This window comes from Rhopilema esculentum, chromosome 8 (genome assembly GCF_057945365.1).
Source record: "Rhopilema esculentum isolate cy_ngs chromosome 8, ASM5794536v1, whole genome shotgun sequence".
Lineage (NCBI taxonomy): Eukaryota > Metazoa > Cnidaria > Scyphozoa > Rhizostomeae > Rhizostomatidae > Rhopilema > Rhopilema esculentum.
Genome location: NC_142822.1, coordinates 11,101,002 through 11,124,766, shown reverse-complemented (window position 1 = coordinate 11,124,766; position 23,765 = coordinate 11,101,002). Strand labels below are relative to the sequence as shown.

The following is a 23,765-nucleotide window of genomic DNA, read 5'->3' as shown; positions in this document are numbered from 1 at the left end:
TTGACGGCAGCGTGCTCCATACAGAGAAACACAAGATTATGGAGAGATGGAGAGAACACTTTAATCTTCTGCTGAACCCAGAGACAATGCTGACGATGATGCGACCAGCAGCATCCTGTAACTACCTGTCAGGCATCACATGGACGAGCCACCAACTGCAGAAGAACTTGACATGGCCATCAAGAGAACAAAGTGCGGAAAAGCTGCAGGAGCAGATGGTATACCACCGGAGGTCTGGACATATGGCGGACCAGCACTCAGAAACCAACTGTTACAGCTTTTCTGCAACATCTGGTCATCAACAGCAGAAGTTCCCCAGGATTTCAAAGAGGCGACCATCGTGACCATCTACAAAAGAAAAGGGGACCGTGCAGAATGTGGAAACCACAGAGAAATTTCACTTCTATCAGTTGCAGGAAAGATACTGGCCAAAATTCTGCAATTTCGACTAAAGGCCCTTGCTGAAGACATTCTTCCTGGGAGTCAGTGTCGATTAAGAGCCAACTACAAGAAAAGTGTGCTGAACACCGTCAACCTCTCATAGTCACCTTTGTTGATTTCAGCAAAGCCTTTGACACAGTTCACAGAGAAACATTGTGAATCGTGAAGGTTCGGTAAATATCTTGAATCGTGATGGTTTATGGGATATTAAAGTTCCTGCTTCGAAAATCATTAAAGTTATTGAGAAAAATTTTAGGCATGTCACAACAGGAATTAAAAAACAAATTGACATTGAAAGGATCACTTTGATGTCACTACGATATACTGAAATCAATGCCAACTTTCAGGTTATTGTTGGCTATGCTGAGCCAAGTTGTGTCAGTGAACCTGTGATGCTGGATACATTAACCAGTAATATCAGACTTTATATAAGAGTGAAGGCCTTTTCCAATGCCAAAGATATGATCGAGAAAGCTAGGGTACTTAAGAGTCAGACAAAGGCAAAGTCACTGCGAAAGGAAATTAAACGATCTACTGGTCCTAAGGATATAGCCCATTGACATCATTCTATTCATCGAAGGACATCTAAAGTTACTTAAGCTTGCTTCTTTTGTTTTAAATTGAATACCTTAGAAAGTATTATCATAATTGTTAATAATTCTTCAGTTTGATCTGTTGATATAATTTATCAACTGCACTAACATAAACTGTATTATTAGAAATTGATGTTTCTGATGAAGAAAAAATAAACAAAAACTTAAATCACTTTCTGTCCATGGTTTTAAAAACTTTGCGCTTTAGTAGCTTTTCTTCTTCAACCTGATCCCACTGCTGGCATTGAAACATTGGTACCTCTTGCATTTCCTGTGGTACAAATAGTTCTCTGGATATAAAGTGCATTATTGTTGTACCCAAATGCGTAGAGGTCAGGATTGTCACTACGTCTCCCTAGTTTTCTTTGGCCACCAAAATACTCCTCCACTGTATCCTTACAGAAACGCTCAATTAGGACATATTCAAAACCCTTTGATAGTGGAAATTTTATTATTTCCGGAAACGCGGCAATATCCATTTCAATGCCCTCCATTGTCTGCCAAGAGATAAACATGCGAGCTTTGTCATCTTTGCAAAAATTCCCTGGGCGTTTCTCTATAATTTCTTTCCATTCCCTGAGAAACCCAAGCATCGAGTTCTCTAGCCATCCAAAACGCATATGATCTTTTGTTGTATATGGTGCAAGAAATGGTTTTTTCTTTCTTCTGTGCACTTTTATGCTTCTGACATTAAAACAGTCAAAGAAGCTGTCAAACATTTCACAATAAAGGGCAGTTCCAGCTACCTCTGGCGGACAATATTTCTAAAAAAAACAAGAGAAAAAGACTTGCTGAGAATCTGTGCAGCTAGATTCACTCTCATTACTGAAAATGGAGTGAGCTTTATGTGGTCAAAGCTGAGTCTGGCAAGCATTTTCAGGTCTCTATTTAAATCTTCATAATAAAGTTTTGAAATGTGCTCCCACATAAGGTTCTGCCATCCTTCCACATGAGCCTTTAATGTTTTACAATACCAGAGTGGAAAAGAAAATTTCTTGCCGTCTTTATCAGGTGTGGAGCATCACTGAAAAAGTGATAAATCTATATTTAGCATATAGATTGACAGTGCGGTAGCAGAATTTGGTTCCTGGTTCTTTATCCATAAGTTTGTGCATTCTGAAGAATGTGCAGTTGGCTGACGCTCCATCTGCTGTGCTTGCTACCAGCCACAGATTGCATCTCAGTTCCAGGATACCAACTGCTTCCCAAAAAATTGGCATCATCTGACTTGCTGTTACACTTGTTCTGTACAGACAGAACTTCAAATCTGTGCACAGCCCTCTGACTATGAAGGCAAGAGTATGTGTTGCAGGCTCATCAGCTTTCTCTAGACAGGCAAAGTTGCACTCATCACTGCCAAGATCTACAAAGCCAATTGGTTCTCTACTATGCTTGTCAAAAACTAGATTTGACTTTATCTTTATCTCATCCAGGAGAAGCACTACATACCTTTCTATATCAAAGTATTTGGCACTTAACCTGACAAGCTCCTCGACAACTCCTTCAGAGAATCCTGGTTTAGGGCGGATCCAGTTTTTGTAGTCTCTAAATGTTCTGCAACTGGGTAGTTTGATAACACCATCAGAGGTGTCTCTTGATCCATCAGAACTTGAAACAGATTTTTGGGAGAGAGATAGACAAAACCTGATTATCATGGGATGGAATCTTGTCCCACAATTTGATTTCGAAGATAATTTCTTCTGTTCCTGCCAGAATAATTAGAAAATTAAACGAACCTACCTGTAGGTGAAGTTTAATTGTAATTCTATGAGTCATCGGCCGTGATAGTGTGCGCTAGTGCATGCGAACCAGCCTTTACAGCTTAGCAAATGAAGCAATGACAAACCAGTGATATATAAAGGAAAAAATAGGAGAAGCTGGGAGGGAAGAAAAAACCATAAATAACCGGGAGGGCGTACCGCCGATGACTCATAGAATTACAATCAAACTTCACCTACAAGTAGGTTTGCTTAATTTTCTAATTATTTTGGCAGGAACAGAAGAAATTATCTTAATCTACAGGTAGGTTCGTTTAATTTTCTAATTCTATTTCGTCATCGTCCCAGCTCCCTACAGAGCTGCACAAGGTTTTAGAGCTGTCATTTATGCATTTGCATAATAGAAAAGTGAGGCAAAGGAAGATGCCAAATACCAAAGTAATCTCTGCTAGCAGAGACTCATTCAACATATTTGGGCAGGTAGAACCCTACATAATGAATAACGTGTAAACTAGCAGCTGAAAATAATATAACAGTAAACAAGTGAATAGGGCTGCTATAACATAACATGAAACATGGGTAAGCAAGGCTATAAAAAACCTAACATATATAGAAATGTGTAAACATAATTGTAAATGTGTATATGTGTAAATAAGTCTATAGAAAATCTTAAAATAACAGTTATAGTGTAAACAGGACAACCTAACATAACAACCCAACACAACAGTAAACGAGTAGTTAAGCTGAATTCACACTGGACGCGTCACGGCGCGGCGCGTCATCGAGCGTCGAATCAAGTACTTTTTCATGCTATTCACACACAAAGCGTCACGAAGCGTCGTGTCATGCGTTTTTAGCTAGATAAAATGGCTTCCTATCAGCAAGATGTGCTTATTGCTCTCGCATTACAAAACCAAGCTATTGCTTTAACGTTATTAAGAGAAAGAAAGAAACAGCGTTCGGTTTGGGTAAGAAAATTATGGAAGGAGCGTGAACGTCAGGGGCATTATGATAACCTGATTCAAGAAATGAGGGTACAAGACCATTCAATGTACTTCAATTATTTCCGAATGCTTCCTTCGACATTCAATGATTTGCTTGGACTTGTAGGCCCATCTTTGGTCAGAAAGACAACAAACCTATGGAAGCCGTTGCCTCCACAGTTAAAAATGGCAGTAGCTTTACGATATATGGCAACTGGACAATCTCAAGCTTCACTTTCATTCAATTACAGAATCGGGAGGTCTACAGTATGCCAAATACTTGACGAGGTGCCAGAAAAAATTTGGAAAGCACTGAGGCCTCTTTCTGTGGCCCAACCAAACACTCCTGAAAACTGGAAACGCCTGGCTGACGACTTTTGGAATTTGTGGGGTTTTCCTTTGTGTTTGGGGGCTCTAGATGGCAAGCACTGCGTAATTAACTGTCCTCCAAACTCAGGCAGTGCTTTCTTTAACTATAAAGGTACATTCAGTATAGTATTGATGGCAGTGGTTGATGCGAGTTATATGTTCACATTTGTTGACATTGGTGACTTTGGACGTCAATGTGACTCTAGCGTCCTAAACAATTCTCCTTTTGGTGAATGTTTGAATAGAGTTTGAATAAAGGATGCTTGAATATTCCAGTTCATGCTCACTTGCCAAACACTGATACAAAAGCCAAGTATTGTTTTATAGGAGATGAAGCTTTTCCTCTCAAAGATAATTTACTGCGTCCTTACCCTGGAAGAAACCTTGAAGAGAAATTATGCATCTTCAACTACCGACTCTCTCGAGCTAGGAGAGTGGTCGAGAACGCTTTTGGGATCCTTTCAGCAAGATGGCGATTCTTAAGATCACCAATACAGGATCACCCAGAAAAAGCCATTAAAACTGTTTTGGCATCGGTTGCTCTTCACAACTGGCTCAAGAAACATGAAGACACGCAGCAAGTTTACGGTCGTTTGTACTGCCCAATAGGTTATACTGACTACAAAGATTCACATGGAATTCTTCAAAAGGGCACTTGGCGAAATGAAGTGTCAGAATCTGGAGCTCTACAGAATATTGGCAAAATGGGAACAAATAACTATACAAAAGCTGCAGAATATTATAGATCTTTGCTTGCAGATTATTTTCTTTCTCCTCAAGGTGAACTCCCATGGCAATATGATTATATTCGCAGAACTTCTTATGATCCAGTTTCTTAACAGAATATTATTTCTAATGTTTTTAATATTTTGATAACATTGTCAATTTTCTAGAAATTAATCGATTTTTCTGAAAGAAGTTCTGCAACGTTTTATGTTATGAGGGGCCTTCTTAATTTAAAATTCAACTTTCTTTGATGAAGGGGTGTAACATATATAGAGCGGGGTTGAGGGGCCTATGACATCTTTTAGATTAAGGACCCTTTTTCCAAAGAGCTATTTGTTAGATAGAACAATTGGCTAGCCGTGATGGGCATCATTTTCTTTTTTCTTGCATTTTAAAGGGGATTAAACATTAAACATACTTACTCACTTAGCATACTTAGCATTAAACAGCATAGTATGTTTCGCATCATTTATTTGGTCATAAAGTGATGGTTTGTAGCCCCCATCCTAGAATTATGTATTTAATGGAGTTAGAAAGGCAGAAACTTTGTAAAAGTTAAGCCTAGCGCACACAGCAGATATTTGTCGCAAAAGACGAAGATTTTTGTCTCAAAAGACGAAAATCTGTAGTGTGCGGGGCAAAATCGCAAAGATTTTTGTCTTTTACGATTATCTTTGAGATCAAAAATGTTTGATATTTGTCTTTGTCTTTTACGACGAAAGACAAAAATCGTGCAATGTGCGGGGTCGAAAGACAAGTTTTTAATTTTTAAACCAATAAAACTTGGATTATATGGTCACGTGAATTCTGTGGAGCCTTTCTTTCCCGCCAAAAGAAAAAAGATCGAGAACGCCATGGAGAATACAGAAGACGAAGTCGGTATATGGACAGCAAGCAAAGAGGAGCAGCTTGTCGATCTGTGGCAAGAAAAGGCTTGTCTGCATAAGGTTACGTCTCCAGAATATTCAGACAGAAACAAGAAGCTAGCAGCCCTGAACGAAATTGCAACTAAACTTTCTTCAAACGGTGAGTGAATAATTTTGACTAGCTAGCTAGGCTAGTCCTCTTTTCTTAGGCCTACTCAATTTGAAGTGAAACATTGCTGTACGAATTCATGTTTTATTCATTCTAGTGAATCAAGTAAAAAAAAGAATCGCATCTCTGCGCACGCAATATGCACGCTCCCGCAGAATCCCAAGCAGTGGAAGTGCACGACCAAAAAAGACGAAGAAGACTCAATGGATAGAAGACCGCCTTCAATTTTCAAGCCCATATGTATCCAACAGAGTGTCTATTTCTAATTTGCAGGTACAATACAACACTAGCTAGTTGAGTTCATTATTTTTTGTTGCAACCATACTATCTTGCCATGATACTGATCCAGATGTTGAGCAAAAATATTGTTTCAAAAGCTCACGCTGACCCTTAGCACTTAATGAACAGTTTCTGTTTTTTGTCTTCTGTAACTCAGTTAGAGATTTGTCTAATCTCCAGCTGCCTTGAAAAAGCTCATGGTTGTCTCTTTCACTGTCACATGCATTTTTATATGAAGGCTGCTCATCAATCAGCATGTTGTGCAGACAACAAATTGCCAGCACAATTTGCTTAGCCTTTTCAGGCTCCAACATAATCTTTGTCAGCATCACCCTGAACCTATTAGCCATGATACCAAAAGCGTTTTCGACAACCCGTCGTGCTCTAGAAAGCCTGTAGTTGAAAATGTGCTGTTCATGTAACAGTTGTCTAAATGGGAATGGTTTCATGATATCATTTCTCAAGGGAAATGCATCATCACCAATGATATGATAATGACATTTGATGCATGTTTCCCCAAATTGCTCAGCTTCTGGAAAGGCAATTGATTTGTCTTTCATCTGTTGATTTAGAGGCGATGTTTCAAAAAGTCCAGCATCACCATTTCTTCCACTTGCACCAACATCAACAAATATCAACTTGTAGTCATAACTTGCCAATGCTAGAAGGACTATGCTGAAATATCCCTTGTAGTTGAAGTACTCTGATCCAGACATTTTTGGTTGTTTGATTGCAATGTGTTTGCCATCTAATGCACCAACACAAAAAGGATAGTCCCATAAATTGTAGAAACCATCACTGATTGTTTTCCATTGATGAGATGTGCTTGGAATCTAAAATACAAAAATATTAAATTTTAGTCTTCAACTGAAAGTTTATCTGAGCCACAGCTTAACACTGGTGACAGTGACTGTGATGGAGGCTTGGACGACAATGATGCCCCTGCTGCAGAGACACCAGTTTCAACAAGCAGGCCACTGGCTGCTGTTAAAAAATCCAAAACTGCAAAGCAGAAAAAGGAAGAGGAAGAACTCTCCATTCTGAAGTCTCTTGCATCATCTTTCTCTGCAGATGAAAATTTAGCTGCAAAAAAGGATGCAAAGCCAAGCCCTTCAGCTGCCTTTGGGGAATACGTTACACATGCTTTGTCTGTGATGGATGAGAAAACAAGACTTGTTGCAATGAACAACATTCAAAATGCTCTTTTTCAGGCACAGATGGGCTCTTTCTCAAATGAATTCAACAACCCATATCATGCTGGTCAACATGCTAGAATGCAGTCTTTCAGGCAGTCACTTGACCAGCAAGATATGAGTGAAGGGCCATCGTACGGACAATTCTAATCTTTAAAATTCATACAGTATATTGCTTTCACTGCACTCTTCAATGTTATGTGAGTTGGTTTTAATTAGCACATTAAATATTGTATTGAAAACCAAAAAGTAGAAAACAAAAAATGTTATGTACCTTAAGATATCTATCCTTAAGATTCTGATAAATTGCATCACAAGTTTCTGTCACTATTGATGAAATTGTTCTTTCTCCAAGTCTATATGAAAATCCCAGGCTGTGAAATGACTCTCCTGTAAAGATATGCAACATCTTATTATACCAATCAATATCTAAAATGATATGATTACCTCAATTTCTCCATGTAAGATTATCAGATTTATGATTGCATTCATTTTGATGATACTCAATTCAAAATGCTCATTATGATTGGCATTAAAGGTGAAATGGTTTGTGAAAGATATCAATTAGTAAGAAGTATTGTCATTATTGTTATTAAGTATTGCTACGAACTCTGTAGAAGAAACATTTAGAATATTTAAAGTTATTTTTATTATTCACAAATATATTTTTACTTTTCTCATTTGTATCCTATATTTTCTCTTTGAATCAAGCTGGCAGACTATTGTGAAATCTCACCTGTTGCTAAGTATCGTAGTGTGACTGCAAGTCTTTCTGCTGCACTAATTGATTTTCGCATGTGAGTGTCTTTTCTTTGAATCATTGGTCTTACTTTGGCAAGAAGAGATTTGAAAAGGTCTTTGTTGAGACGAAAATAGCGTTGATACATAGGTTTATCCTCCTATGCTAACACCTGAACAAGATTCTGATATGCTCCCAGCTCATTTCTACGCTCAATCCAGGATTTTACCCACATTCGTCTCGCAATTCGCCTCCTTCTTCTTCGTCTTATTAAAAGGATAATAGCCAACAGTGCTTTCTTTTTTGTCAAATTCATAACCTTTGTCAGTTTCTTGAGCAATTTTATTCGTGTTTGGAATTTTATTTTACGCGCCAAGAAGTTCAAACAATGTGAAAAAGAGGTCACAAAACTTAATCGAGGCACTAATCCGAAAAAAATCGTGCTGTGTGCGGGCAATCAGTTTTTATGAAAAAGACAAAAATCTTCGTCTTTTGCGACAAATATCTGCTGTGTGCGCTAGGCTTTAGACTGCTGTAGCTGATTTTCAAGGCTTCATTTGTGCATCATATTTTGCTAAAAAAAATCTACTTGGAAACAAAATGTTTTTTTAACTTAAAAGAACTCTAGGATAAAAACTAAAAAATCGTGTTTCTACTTCAAACAAATTAAATAAAGTTCATTCTATGCTTGAAGGACAAGGATTTTATAATGAACATTTGCGTATCCTATTTTTTAGAATCCCTTTCTTTGCAAGAAAATTGAAAACAAACAAATATTTATGTCTAGTCACTGATTAAGTGAGTTGCGAACCAAAGTATGCTTCTTTAATCTTATCGGAAGGCACATTGACGCAATACTGTATTCAAAATAGATGTGAACAACGTGAAGTCATGAGTCAATATTTAATTATTTGTCAACAATGATTGATACAAAGGAAATCAGGAATATAAAATTGCCACACCAAGCAGCCAGATTACTATGAGTCAGGAGTCTATTCTTGAGTTCTCCACTGTACTTCATGCAAAACTTGTTGAATCTTCAATTTCGCCAAACTTTTTTGATAGGCCAACAATTTTTTTAGTTCTTTTCCTATACTTTGACCGTAAAGACCGTCTTCATCCGCCTCCTCTTTTTTGCTAGCCGATGAAATGAACTGATTGTTGTTTTCAATCACCTTCATCAAAAACTGGCTGTTGTCAGGGGTTTTTTGTTGTCTGGGGCGTTTGGTGTTTTTTGGTTGGGTACTTTCTCGCAGAGAGTCCAACTGAGCCACAGGAGATCCAGCTGCAGCTCTATAATTTATAGGCACAGCACTCTCGTAGGAAAGCGGAGTGGCTGGTAATTCTACAAAAGAATCCTGTGTGCAATCTTGGGTAACAGTACTATCCGAAATTTGGAATGCTGGCTTGTTACCTTTTCTTGCTTCGCCAATCAAATCATGCAGACATTCGGTGTCAATGGTGCTTTTGATTTTTGATGATTCTTGGTGGCCTTCCTGCTCTTGAAGAACAAAATTTCCCCTTGTTTCTCTATGTTTCATGAAGGGGGCAAGGAACAGCAACTGCTTGAAGAATGGCCATGTTGGTTCTATTGGTTCCCCACCAGCGCTCCCAGATGGCTTGTACTCCTTTCTCACTTTCATAAATCTGTCCCTTAAGCTTTTAAATGTTTTCCGAGCAAGGTTCATATCTAAGAAAAAACAGTGTGTCAATGATGGATACTTTCAACTAGATATATTTTATAAGAACTGTCCTATCACTTGAGTGAAGCAAAACTTTTTTTATGAGCATTAACTTTCAAAATCGACGAACTTGTTTAAAAAAACAGGTTTTCAAGTAATCAAAATTCTGTTGAGTAAAAAAACATCAAGAAAATACAAACCTTCGCTGAGTTCTTTTTTATTTTCGTTCTTTAAAAATTTCTTGGCACACAGGCTTCCAGGCATTCTCTCGGACAATCTCATCCTTGTACTCTTTTTTGCTAGTATCGTACAAGCACGGTAATTTCCGAACAGCTTTGATCAGAAGTTTTTTGTTTATATTTTTAGCTGCCATCTTTCTTGACTTTACTATTGTTCTGGAGTGTCACCGAGCGTCAAAGTTAAATTTATTTAACTTTGACGCGTCGTGACGCATGGCTGAAAAAACGTGATGCGTGCGCATAGCAGCAATTAATGCAAACCATATTTGGTCAGCGTCATGACGCGCCGCCGCCCGGGTGCTATGTGATTTATACTTGGAAGACGTGACGTCGAAGCGGCCCGGGTGCTATGTGATTTATACTTGGAAGTGTCAATTCCAGCTTGTGTAAGAAAATCTTTAAACCATCGTGAAATTGTATCAGCGGAGACAGGTCAATGAGGACGACAAAATGAGATTAAAAGTTGCTGGTTATCACCTCGCAACAAAGCAGTTGCTTCGATATATCTTGTTAAGTGTGTATAGATACAATGTAGGCTCAGAAACATCTTTTTCATAGACAATTGGCTATTGATGAAAACGGGGGGGGGAGTTTGCTTAAGTTTATCAATTATTTGGAACGTGTCTGCGGATGGAGTAACATGCAAATTGTCCAGTTGTAAGGCCTGTATAGTTTGACGTCGTTGGCCACTTAGAAGGCACAACAGAAATTTAATCGAAGCGTAAGAGCTCTAAGTGACAAATCCTGAACACAAGGTTGGCTGCGGATAAAGTTAAATACGGAATGCTCGTTCCAGACAGATTGATACTTAGGAAGTGTCTTGTTTGATTGAAGAACACGGAGAATGCAGCTAAAGGGAGGAAAACAGTAAAAATTTTCAGTGGTCCAGGGGAATGTGAATGCATTAATTGCAAAAGCATTAGGATCTGGCCGGAGAGAACAATATTTATCAAATTGTTTGTTTAATCTTGAAGCGAAAAGGTCAGTTTCTGGTTTAAAATTCAAACGAGATAAAGCATTGATTAAGCATTGATTTGATATCATCCACTCTGCATATTGCTTATAGATGACATTACGAAAAGGTGACATTATATTCACCAGGAATATGACAAGCAGTAATCCAAATTTGGTTAATATAACAAAAATTCCGAATCTTTATTGCCATGGTATTGCAATTATGGCTATGATTGGTACCCATGTGATTAATTAGCGCAACAGCAGTTGTATTATCAAGCATTAATTTGACATGTTTGTTTACAAGCTGTGTTTTAAAACTTTTGAGGGCAAAATAGGCTGCTAGCAGTTCTAAAACGTTAATGTGATGTAAGGCTTCAGCTGGGGACCATGGCCCCCCAGAGGAAATGGAGTTGAGTGCAGCTCTCCACCCAGAAAGTGAAGCATCTGAGTATAGAGTCAGGTTGGGGGGTGACCGTGATATGTATGTAAAACTGTCATCTAAATTCAAAAGCCACCATTCTATATCAGACAGGGCAAGTTTACTGAGCCCCATAATAGCATCAAAATCGCCACGAGAGGTCTTTAACGCCTGTATTTTATCATTTTCGAGTGAGAGATAATGTATTCCCCCAAAAGGAACTGCAGGGAGGCACGAGAACATATAGCCAACAGCTTTTGCAGTATTACGAATAGACACAGCATGACAATGTACTTTTAAATTTTGCAAGCATTCCTTTATCTTTCTTTGTTCAACGCTCAGCAGGTAAATTAATTGTCATAGAAATCGAATCAAGAATGAAGTCTAGGAATTTGATTTGCTGTTTAGGAAAAAATTCTGATTTTTCTGGATGTACAACAAAACCAAGGTCATTAAATTGTCTGAAAGTAGATAGCACAGTATTAACACAACCTTCATATGTACCACTTTGTAAATTAATATCATCAATATAACTTGCATAAATGTGTCCCTGTGATCTTAATGTAGCAACAGGGGGCTTCAAAAGTTTAGTAAATTGCCTTGGACAAGATGCCAAGCCATTAGGATGAGCAGTATAGGCATACAAAGACCCTTCATAGGAAAATTTTAAATATCGCTGGCATGAGGGGTGAATTCTGACACTGTAATATGCGTCTTTAAGGTCAATAGAAGCCATCCAGCAGTTTGGTGTAATCATAGCAAGTATGCTTTGAATAGTTTCCATTTTGAAATGATATGCAACAAAAGAATTTAACTGTTTAAGATTTAGAAAAAGAGGGATCTTACCGTCCTTCTTGGGTAGACAGAAAATTGGAGAAATGAACTCTCCATTTTCATGAGCACATCGTTTAAGCACATTTTTCGATAGCAAATCAGAGATTTCTCGCTCAATTAACGGAGCGTGTTGATAAGAAATTGAATTACCCGCATACTGAAGTTGAATTTCAGGGGGTTGAACAAATTCAATCAGATCACCAGAAACAATTTGTAGTATATAAGGATCAGAAGTAATCTTTGACCCGAGTCCCGCAGAAAAAGATTTTACTCGAAACAACAAATAAGGGTGTAAAAAGTTGATTATGAAAAAATCTAAGGTTGATACTTTGTGAATTACATTTTCCAGTTCTTTGAGAACTTCTTCCCTCTATGGCTGAATGGTTGGAGATTGCCCTGACCTCTGCGGGGAGGGTAACCTCTCCCCCGCTGCAATAAAAAAGAATTGTTTTGAGAGGCGTAATTCCCAAAATGTTGATATGGGTTTCGACGGGAGGGTCTGGCAGAAATATTTTGAGTAAAACGGCTCATTGCCTTGACCCCTTGCATTTTTTTAGCAATTTCATCACCGAAGAGCAGAGAGGTTGGCTTTGTAGTGCCACTGCATGCCGCTATATATGTCGGATTGACAGAGGGTCGCATGGCCGCTTTGCGGCGGTAAGAAAGCTCTTTGCAAACAAAACCAAGAAGGGTTATAGCATCAATTTGTTGCAAAATCACAGATTGGCAATCAAGGGGAGATTTGGATTCCCTGTGCTCCGAAATATCATTTATCGACATAGCGATAGCACCAGATGCTGTCAAAATGGCATCTTGAAGGGCCGTAAACGATTTATCGGCCGATTTGACCTCTGGCCTAATTGTTCCCAATACTTCTTGGTTAACCAGAGGTCGATAAAGCCCTGTGCAATTCTCCGAAATTTGATACTTATTTATCAACTGCTTTCGTTGAGCAGACTGAATTCTGCATGAAATTTCTCATTTAAAATTTTAGCCAAATGGTCTGCAACCGGCGGACCTTTAGGAACTGAAATTGCAGTAGCCATGACGATTTCATCAAGAAAGGTATCCTGCGTGATAGTATTATTGGGATCTACCATATCGTCTTGGAGATTGACATCATCATCAATGTCCTGCTCACCAAAGATACTTAAAACATCGTCAACTGGAGGACGAGTCTCTGAATGATGCCCGGCTATAGAAGGGGCAGGTGCGTGAAAATTTTCATCCTCTGTATTGTGAGGAAGAAGCAAAGTTTGGCGATTAGGGTTGACAGAAATAGTGGAAGAATTGGTCATATTGACACGCCTTCGTTTTGCGATTGGAAATTCCTCGCCACAGTCAGATCCCAACTGTAAGACATCCTCTTGGGAAATCTGTCGGAGGGATCTATTACGATTTTGCTGGGAAACAAGATCCAGTAGAAATTTATTTGAGGACATGATGTTTTCATTCATTTTTTGCAGAATAGAGACCATACTATTAGGCTCTTGGGAGGGTCTGTCAACAACATCATTAAGACAGGAATTAGTTCCCTCGGGTTCAAAGGTTAAATCAGGGGCTAGGAAACTTTCTTCCCTAGCCATCATACAACGGTGAAAAAATAAGAACAATTAAGAAAAGAACTGTACTTATCTGAACAATAAAACAGAATGTCCACCAGGTTATGCTCGAAAAAACAGCAAAAGTCGAAAAATCTTTGAAGGGAGTATCAAATTCTCGACTTGTTCACAACGCATGAACACACAACTGGTTCACATGCGCTAGCACACACTATTTTTCACCAGACCAGAGCTAATTTCTTCAGATTCTACAAATCTGATCAAGTTTGAAGCAGTTATGTTTGTCATTGATCACTTATTGGAAGTGTAAATATCATGCTGCTCAGGTAAAAGCCGAGAATGGGTAGTCAATAATTTTCGGCTTCAAACATTCCTGACTGATTTCAATTGACCACTGAGCCCCTATTTTTAGTGTTTATACTCGCTTGCAAAGCTGCACAAAACTCTGGCAGCAGTGGTTCACTGGTGAATGGACAATAGTATCTTTCACTATACTTTTGCCAGATCGTTCCTTAACAGGTCTGTCAAAACTTTTTCTTGGCATCTTTAAAGTTGGAAGTGCTCCAGGTTTCAGTCCTTTCCTGTTTGACTCGTCTGAAATTTAAAAGGAAACATTCTTAAATGAAAGATAAACTGACGAGGCTTTTTATGATGCCCTTGCTGTATACGGTATTTTATGGTAAAAAGTGGGTATTTGGTATCTTTAATGAAAAAGGGACATCTATCAGGTATCATAGAATTTTAGGACGGGATAGATTAAGTTGATTATAGAACTTCTGTTTAAAGGCTTGGTCAACCACGTGACTTTTTGTAATTTCGTTCAGCAAATTTTGTCTCCATTTTCTTTTTTCGTAATTTGTTGGTGCTGGAAGTTTAAATATTCCTATTCCTTTTTTTCTACGATTTGTCCCACAGTCAAAAACAGCCCAATTATCCCCTGGCATTTCAATGATAAGCTTACTAACACACCACACCAGTATACAATAACAGGGGCCTATAAATCGTGTGCACAGAAGATGTCACGTGACAGTGCTTTTGGTACAACAATAACATAACCGTTTGATGTTTGCCGGCTTTCCAGACCAGGGTACTTCTATTGACTATGTACAAAATTTAGGCCTTTCAATGGAAAATGATTTTCAATCCTGATGCCACTAAGTAAGTAAAGGAAATTTTATTTTCGAAAAAAAGGCAACACCAACAGCATCCTCCGCTTATTTTCAATGAACATGAAATAATTGCTAAAAACAAACACAAGCATCTTGGTCCAATTTTGGATGAAGCAATCGTAAAAGGCAATAGGGGAATCGGAATCATTCTCTTCTTATCAAGATATGTTCAAAGAAATGTACTTGTCCAAATGTATAAGCTATATGTTAGGCCACACCTTGACTACGGTGATGTAATTTACCAAGATCAAAACATATCCTATTAACGTAAATTAGAATCAACCTAATATAAGGCAGCACTGGCCGTTAGTGGGGCGTGAAAGGGCACAGGCATGGGCAGACTACTGGAGGAGCTCGGCTGGAAGTCGCTACTTAACAGACGATGGTACCACAGATTTTGTCGATTCTACAAGATTGTCAATAATCAGAACCTCCAGTATTTGCGCAGTTTTATCCCAGATGAAAATCCCTACAATATAACCTACGTCGTCCTACCTTCCTTAGACCAGGAACAACCAATGCACAAAGATTTTCTAAAAGTTTTTTCCCATTCTGTGTTCAAGCATGGAATGACCTTGGCCCTGAAATCTGAGGTGCTCCGACAATATCTGCATTAAAAAGCTTCTAATCTCTAAGATTTGCCCCACTCAAAAATCGTTGTAAAGTATTACCAACCTCCGTGATTCGTCTATCATAGCCTGACTTCGAGTTCATTTCTCCTACTTATGCGAACATCGATTTTATCATAACTTGCTTGTGCAAGCCCTATGTCTAAATGTGACTTAGGATTCGAATCTACGATCAACTATTTCCTGCATTGCTGCCAATATTCACTTGATAGAATGAACCTGCTTTATAAAATATCTGATATAGTTCGCAATGATATTACTCAACTGCCCGACGACCATTTATGTGATCTACGTCTTACAACGGCTTAAATCTCTGAAAAAGATAGAACATGAAATGTCGCTTTGCAGTAGATCAGACTGAGCATGAGCTGATCTGAGCATAAAGTAGATCGAGAATGAAAATTCCCTTCGAACTAGACCAGAGAAAAGATAAGCTCGGAAGTAGATAGAGACTGAAAATTCCCTTTGAAGTAGATGGAAACTGAAACTTTGATTTGATGTTGATCAGAATGAAAATTCACTCAGAAGTAGATAGAGACTGTAACTTCGCTTTGCAGTAGATGAGACTGAAAATGCGCTGTGAATTAGATAGAGAATGGAAATTTGCTTTGAAGTAGATCAAACTGAAAATGCGCTCTATATTAAATATTGCTTCGCTCTAAATTAAACTTTAAATTTTCCCACCAATTTATAGCATTTGCTTCCCCAGAACTGATTGTTAATGTAATTTAAAGATGTCATCCTCTCTATCTGAACCTTTGTACTCTGTTCTTTGTACAGTATGTATGTTGTTCTGTCTTGATGTTTTGATTAACAAACTGTGATGTTGTAGAGAACGATTAGGTCTAAATTGCAAAGATCAGTTGTTGGATTGAATATGACATGAACATATGAGCTTGTATTTGTCTCCCTCGCTATTTTGTCTAGTTTAGCCATGAGTATATTACCAGAACGATTTATGGGTGGCGATTTCGCTCTGAAGCTTCAAAATTTTGAATGGTGTGCTCTGGCAAAATCATAGAATGATGACACATGCCTTACGAAATTATTTGCCTTTCTTCAAGGCCCTGTCGCTGCCTATTATGAAGCGCTTTCTGTCACTAGTAAAGATACAATTGCTCATTTGACAGAGAATTTACATGCATGCTTTTCACCGATTACTGATAAGGAGTTCCATTATTGCTTACTTGACGAAATGACACTCTGCCCATCCAAAGACCTAGCACTATTCTGATGGGGACTGAAGGATACCCTTCGCAAGGCAGAACCAGGTTTGTCTGATACACACTTCAATACTCTGATATGTCGCCAATTTATGAAAGCTTTGCCATCGGATCTTCAGCTTAAGCTTTTGGAATCAGATCCCACGCCAAACCTTGATACCATGTTGAAATTCGCCAAACGCATTCGTGCCTCCCAAACTTGGCCTTGGAGGGGCGGTGACCTCACTAAATGTGCTACTTTGCCAGCCGATTGCCTCAGCATGACAATCCTCATTTTCCTTAACAGGCGTCGCCTTGTTCTGACCACCCCAACCATCGTAAGAAATCCAAGCTCTAACAGCCAAAGTGGATGGCCTAATTGAAGGACAAGCCAGTTTAGTTGCTTCCCTTGCAACATCAAGCCCTTCATTTTCTCAACCTGCTGCTATGGACAGAATAGTTTGCTTTGATTGCCAACAATAGGGTCATGTTGCCAGAAATTACCAACACCGTGGTGATACAATAGGGAGGCAGCACTCAAAAAGCAGAGGACAAAACAGGCCTAACAATAACATTTCCTGCTCTGACAGGGACATTTATCAAGAGAGTGTGCAAATAATCGGACTGCAAATATATTTCATAGTAATTAATAGAGAGTGCGGGAAAATAACCGACCCGAGCGAGGCTCGAACTCACGACCCCTGACTTTGTACGTCAAGTGCTCTACCGCTGAGCTATCGGGTCGTGCTTTCAAGCCAACACCCAAGGCCGAGTCATTCACCCGCACTGCCCCTCTCTTTTACCAGATACACAGGGGAGCCATCGCAGCTCCATCACAAAGTGCAGAGGACCTGAAGAATGAGAGAAGACTGTCCACCTCATTCTTCAGGTCCTCTGCACTTTGTGATGGAGCTGCGATGGCTCCCCTGTGTATCTGGTAAAAGAGAGGGGCAGTGCGGGTGAATGACTCGGCCTTGGGTGTTGGCTTGAAAGCACAACCCGATAGCTCAGCGGTAGAGCACTTGACATACAAAGTCAGGGGTCGTGAGTTCAAGCCTCGCTCGGGTCGGTTATTTTCCCGCACTCTCTATTAATTATCTTCGAAATACTGTTGTCTGTAAATATTTCATAGTGTTAATTATGCTGTACCACAACAGCAATTGTTCCGGAAGTCTTTTTCACCATCTTTAAACTTCCATGGAGTGCCTCGATAATGGGTAGGAATGACGAGCTCCCCTCTATTTTCTCTGCTGGATCTGCTTCTGAGAAAGTCTCAGTTCCTCACCATCCCCTTTAGGATGAATTTATGATATGATGAGAATTAAGAAAGCTCATAAGACCGCCTATCACCCTAAAGGGGATGGACTTGTGAAGAGGCAAAATCAGACATTGCAGCAAATACTGTCTCACTTTGTAGCAGATAGTCCTAATGATTGGGACCAGTGGTTGGAACAGGCAGTATTTGCTTACAATACTAGCATACACAAATCCACAGGTTTTTCCTCTTATTAGATTGTATTTGGTCACCACGCACATGTGCCTCTTGAAGTTGAGTTAAGCCTACCTTTGTATAACCCTTTAAATCATATAGTCAGTCCCTTAGAAAATCTATTCAGAATGCTAATATTCTTGCATTGCATTGCAAGGAACAAAAAGCCTGATGGTTTGTACCTTCATCCAGATCTGCCCGAAAGAATTCTCTAAAGACGCAGAAGCCAAGTGCCAGAAATGTTAAGAGCTTGGAAGGAAGGAAAGACAGCATACTTTGTAAGGGACAAGCTTGTTATTTCTGACAAACAACTTGTTCACCCTGCCAGCAGAAGACGTCCAAGATCAAACTTCCAGACAACTCACTTTGGCCCTGAAAATGTTGAAGATGAAACTGAAGTCACTTTTGCTAGTTCATTATAAACTGCTTTCCTTATATATTCACATATGGGTATGTTGTGCTACTTTTGATGTTTCAAAGTTCAAGGCTTCTTTTTGTATTGCCTTTTCATTTTGGTAAGAACCCCTAAGCATCCATGTGGTATTTGCCACAAAAATGTGAATAAGCATGGAATTCTTTGTGATCATTGCAACTTTTGGCACCATATAAAATGCAATAAAATTTCTGTTGCAGAGTATGAAGCACTTTCAACTGACCCTGATGATGTTCCATGGTTTTGTATAAACTGCACAATAAGAAATCGTGAATCCATTTTTCCTTTTGGTTCAATTGAAAATGAAACATTACTAAATCTTTTTGATTATGACAAACCTTCTGTTGTTGACTCATTACCATCATTTGAAATTACATCTCGTCTTACCAATTTGTCTAACCTGCAAGACAATGATATTGATGAGCAAGTGCCTTCTAACATTGATTCTAATTATCATACTATTCAAGATTTATCTTCTTCTGATACTTCTCCCACTGATCTTTTCTTTTTACATATGAATATAAGAAGTCTTTCCTGTCACTTTGATGAACTTCAGTCTTTATTAGTTAATCTTAATATTGATTTTCATGCTGTTGCTGTTTCTGAAACATGGGATTCTTTTGCAAGGCCATTAAGTACAAATGTAAACACTTTACTTTCTACTAGGTCTCAAAGTCAAAATGGTGGTGTTGGTCACTACATCAAAACTTGCTTGGGTCCTGTTCCAAGGCTTGACTTGGTCAGTGACAGTGATGAGTATGAGACAGTGTGGGCTGAAATTGAAAATTCAAAAGATAAAAACATTTTAATTTGTTGTGCGTATCGACATCCAAGTTCTGAAATTGAACATTTCAATGAATATATTCAAAGGACTTTATCTAACCCCTCTGTTGCAAATAAGCATGTTTTCATATTGGGTGACTTCAATATCAACCTACTAAACTGTGACTCTCATACCCCTACCTGTGATTTTGTCGTCAGTCTCCTTCTTTCTGAGAACTTTCTTCCATATATAATCCATCCAACTCGAGTATCTTACCATTCTTCTTCTATTATTGACAATATCTTCTCCAATGTTTGCAATTTAGACACCAAAAATGGCAACATTTTGACTCAAGTTGCAGACCATTTTCCACAGTTCTTAATTGTTAGAAAGGTGGTTTTTGCAAACAAGACCCAGTCATATTATCAGCATGACTATTCAAAATTTGATCAAGATAAGTTTATAGCAGACTTTAACAGCCTTAACTTTGCGTACCTGGATGACAATCAAAGCAATGCCAGTGCAAAATTCAGTAGGTTTCTTGGCAATGTTGATGAAATTGTGAAAAAGCATGCTCCATTGAAGAAGCTTACTAAAAATGATTTGAAGTTACGAAATAAGCCATGGATGAATAGTAGGATCCAAAAAATGATGCGTCTCAGAGATAAACTGTTAAAAAGAATAAGTAAAAGACCAGATGCAGCAACTAAGCATTTATATAAACAATTTAGAAACCGTGTTGCAGTTGAGCTCAAAGAAGGCAAGAAAAAGTACTTTCACAATTATTTTAATGTCAATACTAACAATATGAAACTGTTGTGGACTGGAATAAAGTCAATTATCAGTATCAAGAACTCTCGTGTAAATGTAATTAACATTTTTAATAATTTTTTGTTAATGTAGCTGATGGTGTTACAAAGAATATACCCAGATCCCTAAAGTCTCCCTTGGAATATCTTGACAATAGAAATCAACTTTCTTTCTTCATAAATCCTGCAACCCCATATGAAATATCAGATATAATAGATTTGTTTAAAACTGGTAAATCAATAGGTCCAAATAGTATACCTTTGAAATTATTAAAAATTCTTTCAGTTCATATTTTTTCCCCCCTATCCAATATCATCAATGAATCGTTTCAATCTGTTATCTTTCCTGAAAAAATGCAGCAAGCCAAGATCATCCCTTTATTCAAGAAAGGTTGCCCCATGACTGCTTCAAACTACAGACCAATATAACTCTTGTCTGTTTTCAGTAAGATTGCGGAGAAATTGATGTATAAGCGGTTATACAACTTTTTAGAAATACACAAAACATTATATGACCTCCAGTTTGGTTTTCGTGCTAGTCACTCTGTTAATCATGCATTGTTCAGTATGACAGAATAGATCAAGAATTCTTTGGATAACAAAAAAAATTGGGTGTGGCATTTTTCTTGACTTACAAAAAGATCCTTCTTGACAAACTGGAACACTGTGGTATTCGAGGAACAGCCCTAGCTTGGTTTAGATCTTATCTTAGCAACAGAAGTCAATATGTTACAGAAGTCAATATGTTTCAGTGAATGATTGCAATTCCAGTCATTTGAATGTTACCTGTGGTGTACCTCAGGGATCTGTCCTTGGTCCACTTTTGTTCCTAATCTACATCAATGATCTTCCCAACTCATCTTCCAAGTTATCCTTCTATCTCTTTGCTGATGACACAAATATTTACTTTGAATCTCACAGTTAGACTGATCTTCAAAAAGTGGTGAACAAAGAGGTCAGACATGTCAAAAAGTGGCTAGATGCTAACAAACTTGGTTTATATGTAAATAAAACAAACTTTGTAATTTTTCACTCTCCACAAAATTCGTTGAATGACAGCATCAATATTAAAATAGGTAATCAATATGTAAAACAAGCTAAATATGTCAAGTTACTTGATCTCCTTTTAGATGAAATATCATTTAAGTGAACTTTCCAAGAAACTGTCAAGAACTTGTTTATAATCTTCAAAGTAAGGCATCTTCTACCAACTAGTGTTCTAGTCTCTTTATATAACTCTTTATTTTCTTCATTTTTCCAGTATGGAATCATTGTCTGGGGTCTCACATATGACATCCACACTAAACCAATATATCTACTTCAAAAGAAAGTTGTCACAGCTCTTGCCTTTAAAAGCTTTACATCTCCATCTACACAAATTTTCTCTGATTTAAAAATTCTTAAGTTTTACTGATTTACTTTTACTGGAACAGCATTACTGATATCATCAAACAATCTCCTTCAGTTTTTATTTTTCGTAGTGAACTCAAATCTTATATATTCTCCACAAAATACCAACTTTAATTTAAAATGTCTCTGAAGATTTCTACAATCATCAAATGAACTAAAAACGTTAGTACCATAAAATAATAGACTTTTAGTACAGGGGGTGCTCTCTCCTCGATTAGTTTACCTATGGGAAGAGCTCCTCCTTAAGAAATTCCATACCCACAAACTTCCTTTAAATTAATTTAGTTCTTTTTGTATACTTTGATATTATTTGCTGTTGTTAATGTAGTTTTGTACTTGTTGTTAGCTGGAATTTGTATGTTGGAATTTTAAAATGAAAACTTGAAACTTGAAAACTTGCTAGACAACAGGTAAAAAAACTAGAAAGAAGCAGATCTAATCATCCTTGCTACAAATTTAACACTTGTTGCGGTCACGCAGGCACACTCGCTGTGGAAATCTAAAGGTTTTTGTCGGTTTTTGTTGGTTTTCCTGTCTCTATGTGACCCAAGAAGCCTTTATGAGACATCTGCATATCTTGTTGTACGCCCCTGTGTCTTCTTTAACAGTCAACTTTGTTTTCAACGATCCAAAAAGTATTTTCTTTCCCCGTCCCCTCAACCAATTCTTATTTTTATCCACTGCTTGTGCATGCAAAAAATAAACCAAAAGCAAATTCCTTTGCAAGATCCCTAACAACCCATTAGCGTCATAGACATCTCACAATTCAAAAAAGTTGAGTGAAGTTTAGTGAAATGTGCAGTCAGGTTTTGCCACCCTTGCTAAACTTTGCTCAACTTCACTAAACAAAAGTTGAGGGAAATGTTTAGTAAAATTTTTGGTCGTTTTGCCAGGGCTTAAGATCTTTTTCAATCTCAAGTCTCTGCACCTACACTGATGAATAATTTAGCAAGTTCTCTGGTAATTTTTCCAACTTTTGCTCTAATAGGTAAAATTTCACTAGTTTTTGTTCAAAAAAGTCAACTCTGAGAAAGCTCTCTTTAAATATTCTTTAAATTGTGTTTAGTTACTCAGTTTTTATCCTTTGGTAGTGCCAAATCCTCAGCAAAAGATGGGTTGATGCTGCAAAATCCGGAACCATCCTGGACTTATGGAAGAAAATTAAAGATTTCCCTAATTACACATGGAATTAATCATATCCAAGTTCAAAAATTGATGGGAAAATTGAATGAAAGCATTTTTGTGGAACACCCATTCATTTCCAATTACATTTAGTCAACAGCTGCTCCATTTGGTTTCTTTTAGACAAGATAAATGTTTTAAGTACTGAAAGTGTTGGAGGATCCACCGAGAAGCCCGTGAAAAAAGTTTTCTCATTTTTATGAAAGGGGCAACAACAGATAATTTCATTCCACAATTTGAAAATAAAAATAAAAAATCTGAACTTTACAATGATATATTGCAACTTTCCAAAGCAATGTTGGTAGATACCGCCTTGGCTTTATTATCATGTAATCTCTTTATATATCGTGTTCTAATATTTTAATTCATTCTGTGATAGTTCTTATATTCGAGTGACCAAAAGAAGTATTGTCTCTGAGTTATTAAGGAAAGACGATATTAAGGAATTCATAACGAAGGTTGAATTATATTCAGCCTTGAAAGATTATTCAGGAGAGAAGTTGTCTCAAAATCTTGCGAGAAAACTTGAGGGCTGAGCATTTGATGTTTATCTACGACTCAGCGAAGTTGATCGAAAAGACGTAAACATATTCAAAGACAAGCTTCTTAACAAATTCAAAAGAGGACAACTCAATCGCGAGGAGGCCTTATTTACCCTGTCAAAGCGAACACAGAATCTGGGGGAGTCTGCAAATACATATGCCTATAAATTGATGGAACTTGTAAAATTAGCTCGGGCAACATTGGTAAAACTCGGGCAACATTGGCAAAATATTATTTTTTTGTGGTTTACAGCTGAACCTGCAAATCGCCTTGAAATCCATGGAAAAATTTGCAGACAGCATTATCGACACCCTCGCTGTTGAAACAACACGCCTACAGCTTGCTGGAATACAATCAAGATTTGAAGA

General features: G+C 37.9%; 1 protein-coding gene, 1 long non-coding RNA gene and 1 other non-coding gene across 3 annotated transcripts; 1 reads left to right on the top strand and 2 right to left on the bottom strand.

Moving 5' to 3' along the window:
- Positions 1-12,996: 12,996 nt before the first annotated feature.
- LOC148959877 (uncharacterized) lies at positions 12,997-19,131 on the bottom strand. The gene is made up of 2 exons (XR_016143945.1): positions 19,029-19,131; positions 12,997-14,362 (listed from the first exon to the last, which is right to left on the bottom strand). It is a non-coding gene; the product is annotated as an uncharacterized LOC148959877 (long non-coding RNA).
- On the bottom strand, positions 17,440-17,512 carry Trnac-aca (transfer RNA cysteine (anticodon ACA)). Its single transcript has one exon. It is a non-coding gene; the product is annotated as a tRNA-Cys (tRNA).
- Positions 19,132-19,204: 73 nt separating the features above from the next.
- LOC148959876 (uncharacterized) lies at positions 19,205-20,356 on the top strand. The gene has a single exon (XM_089109707.1). The coding sequence runs from the start codon at positions 19,205-19,207 to the stop codon at positions 20,354-20,356; it is 1,152 nt and encodes a 383-aa protein (XP_088965833.1).
- Positions 20,357-23,765: the final 3,409 nt, after the last annotated feature.

Bases quoted from the DNA above. Each gene is read 5' to 3' on its own strand.
- LOC148959876 (XM_089109707.1), top strand. From the start codon at position 19,205: ATGAATATAAGAAGTCTTTCCTGTCACTTTGATGAACTTCAGTCTTTA.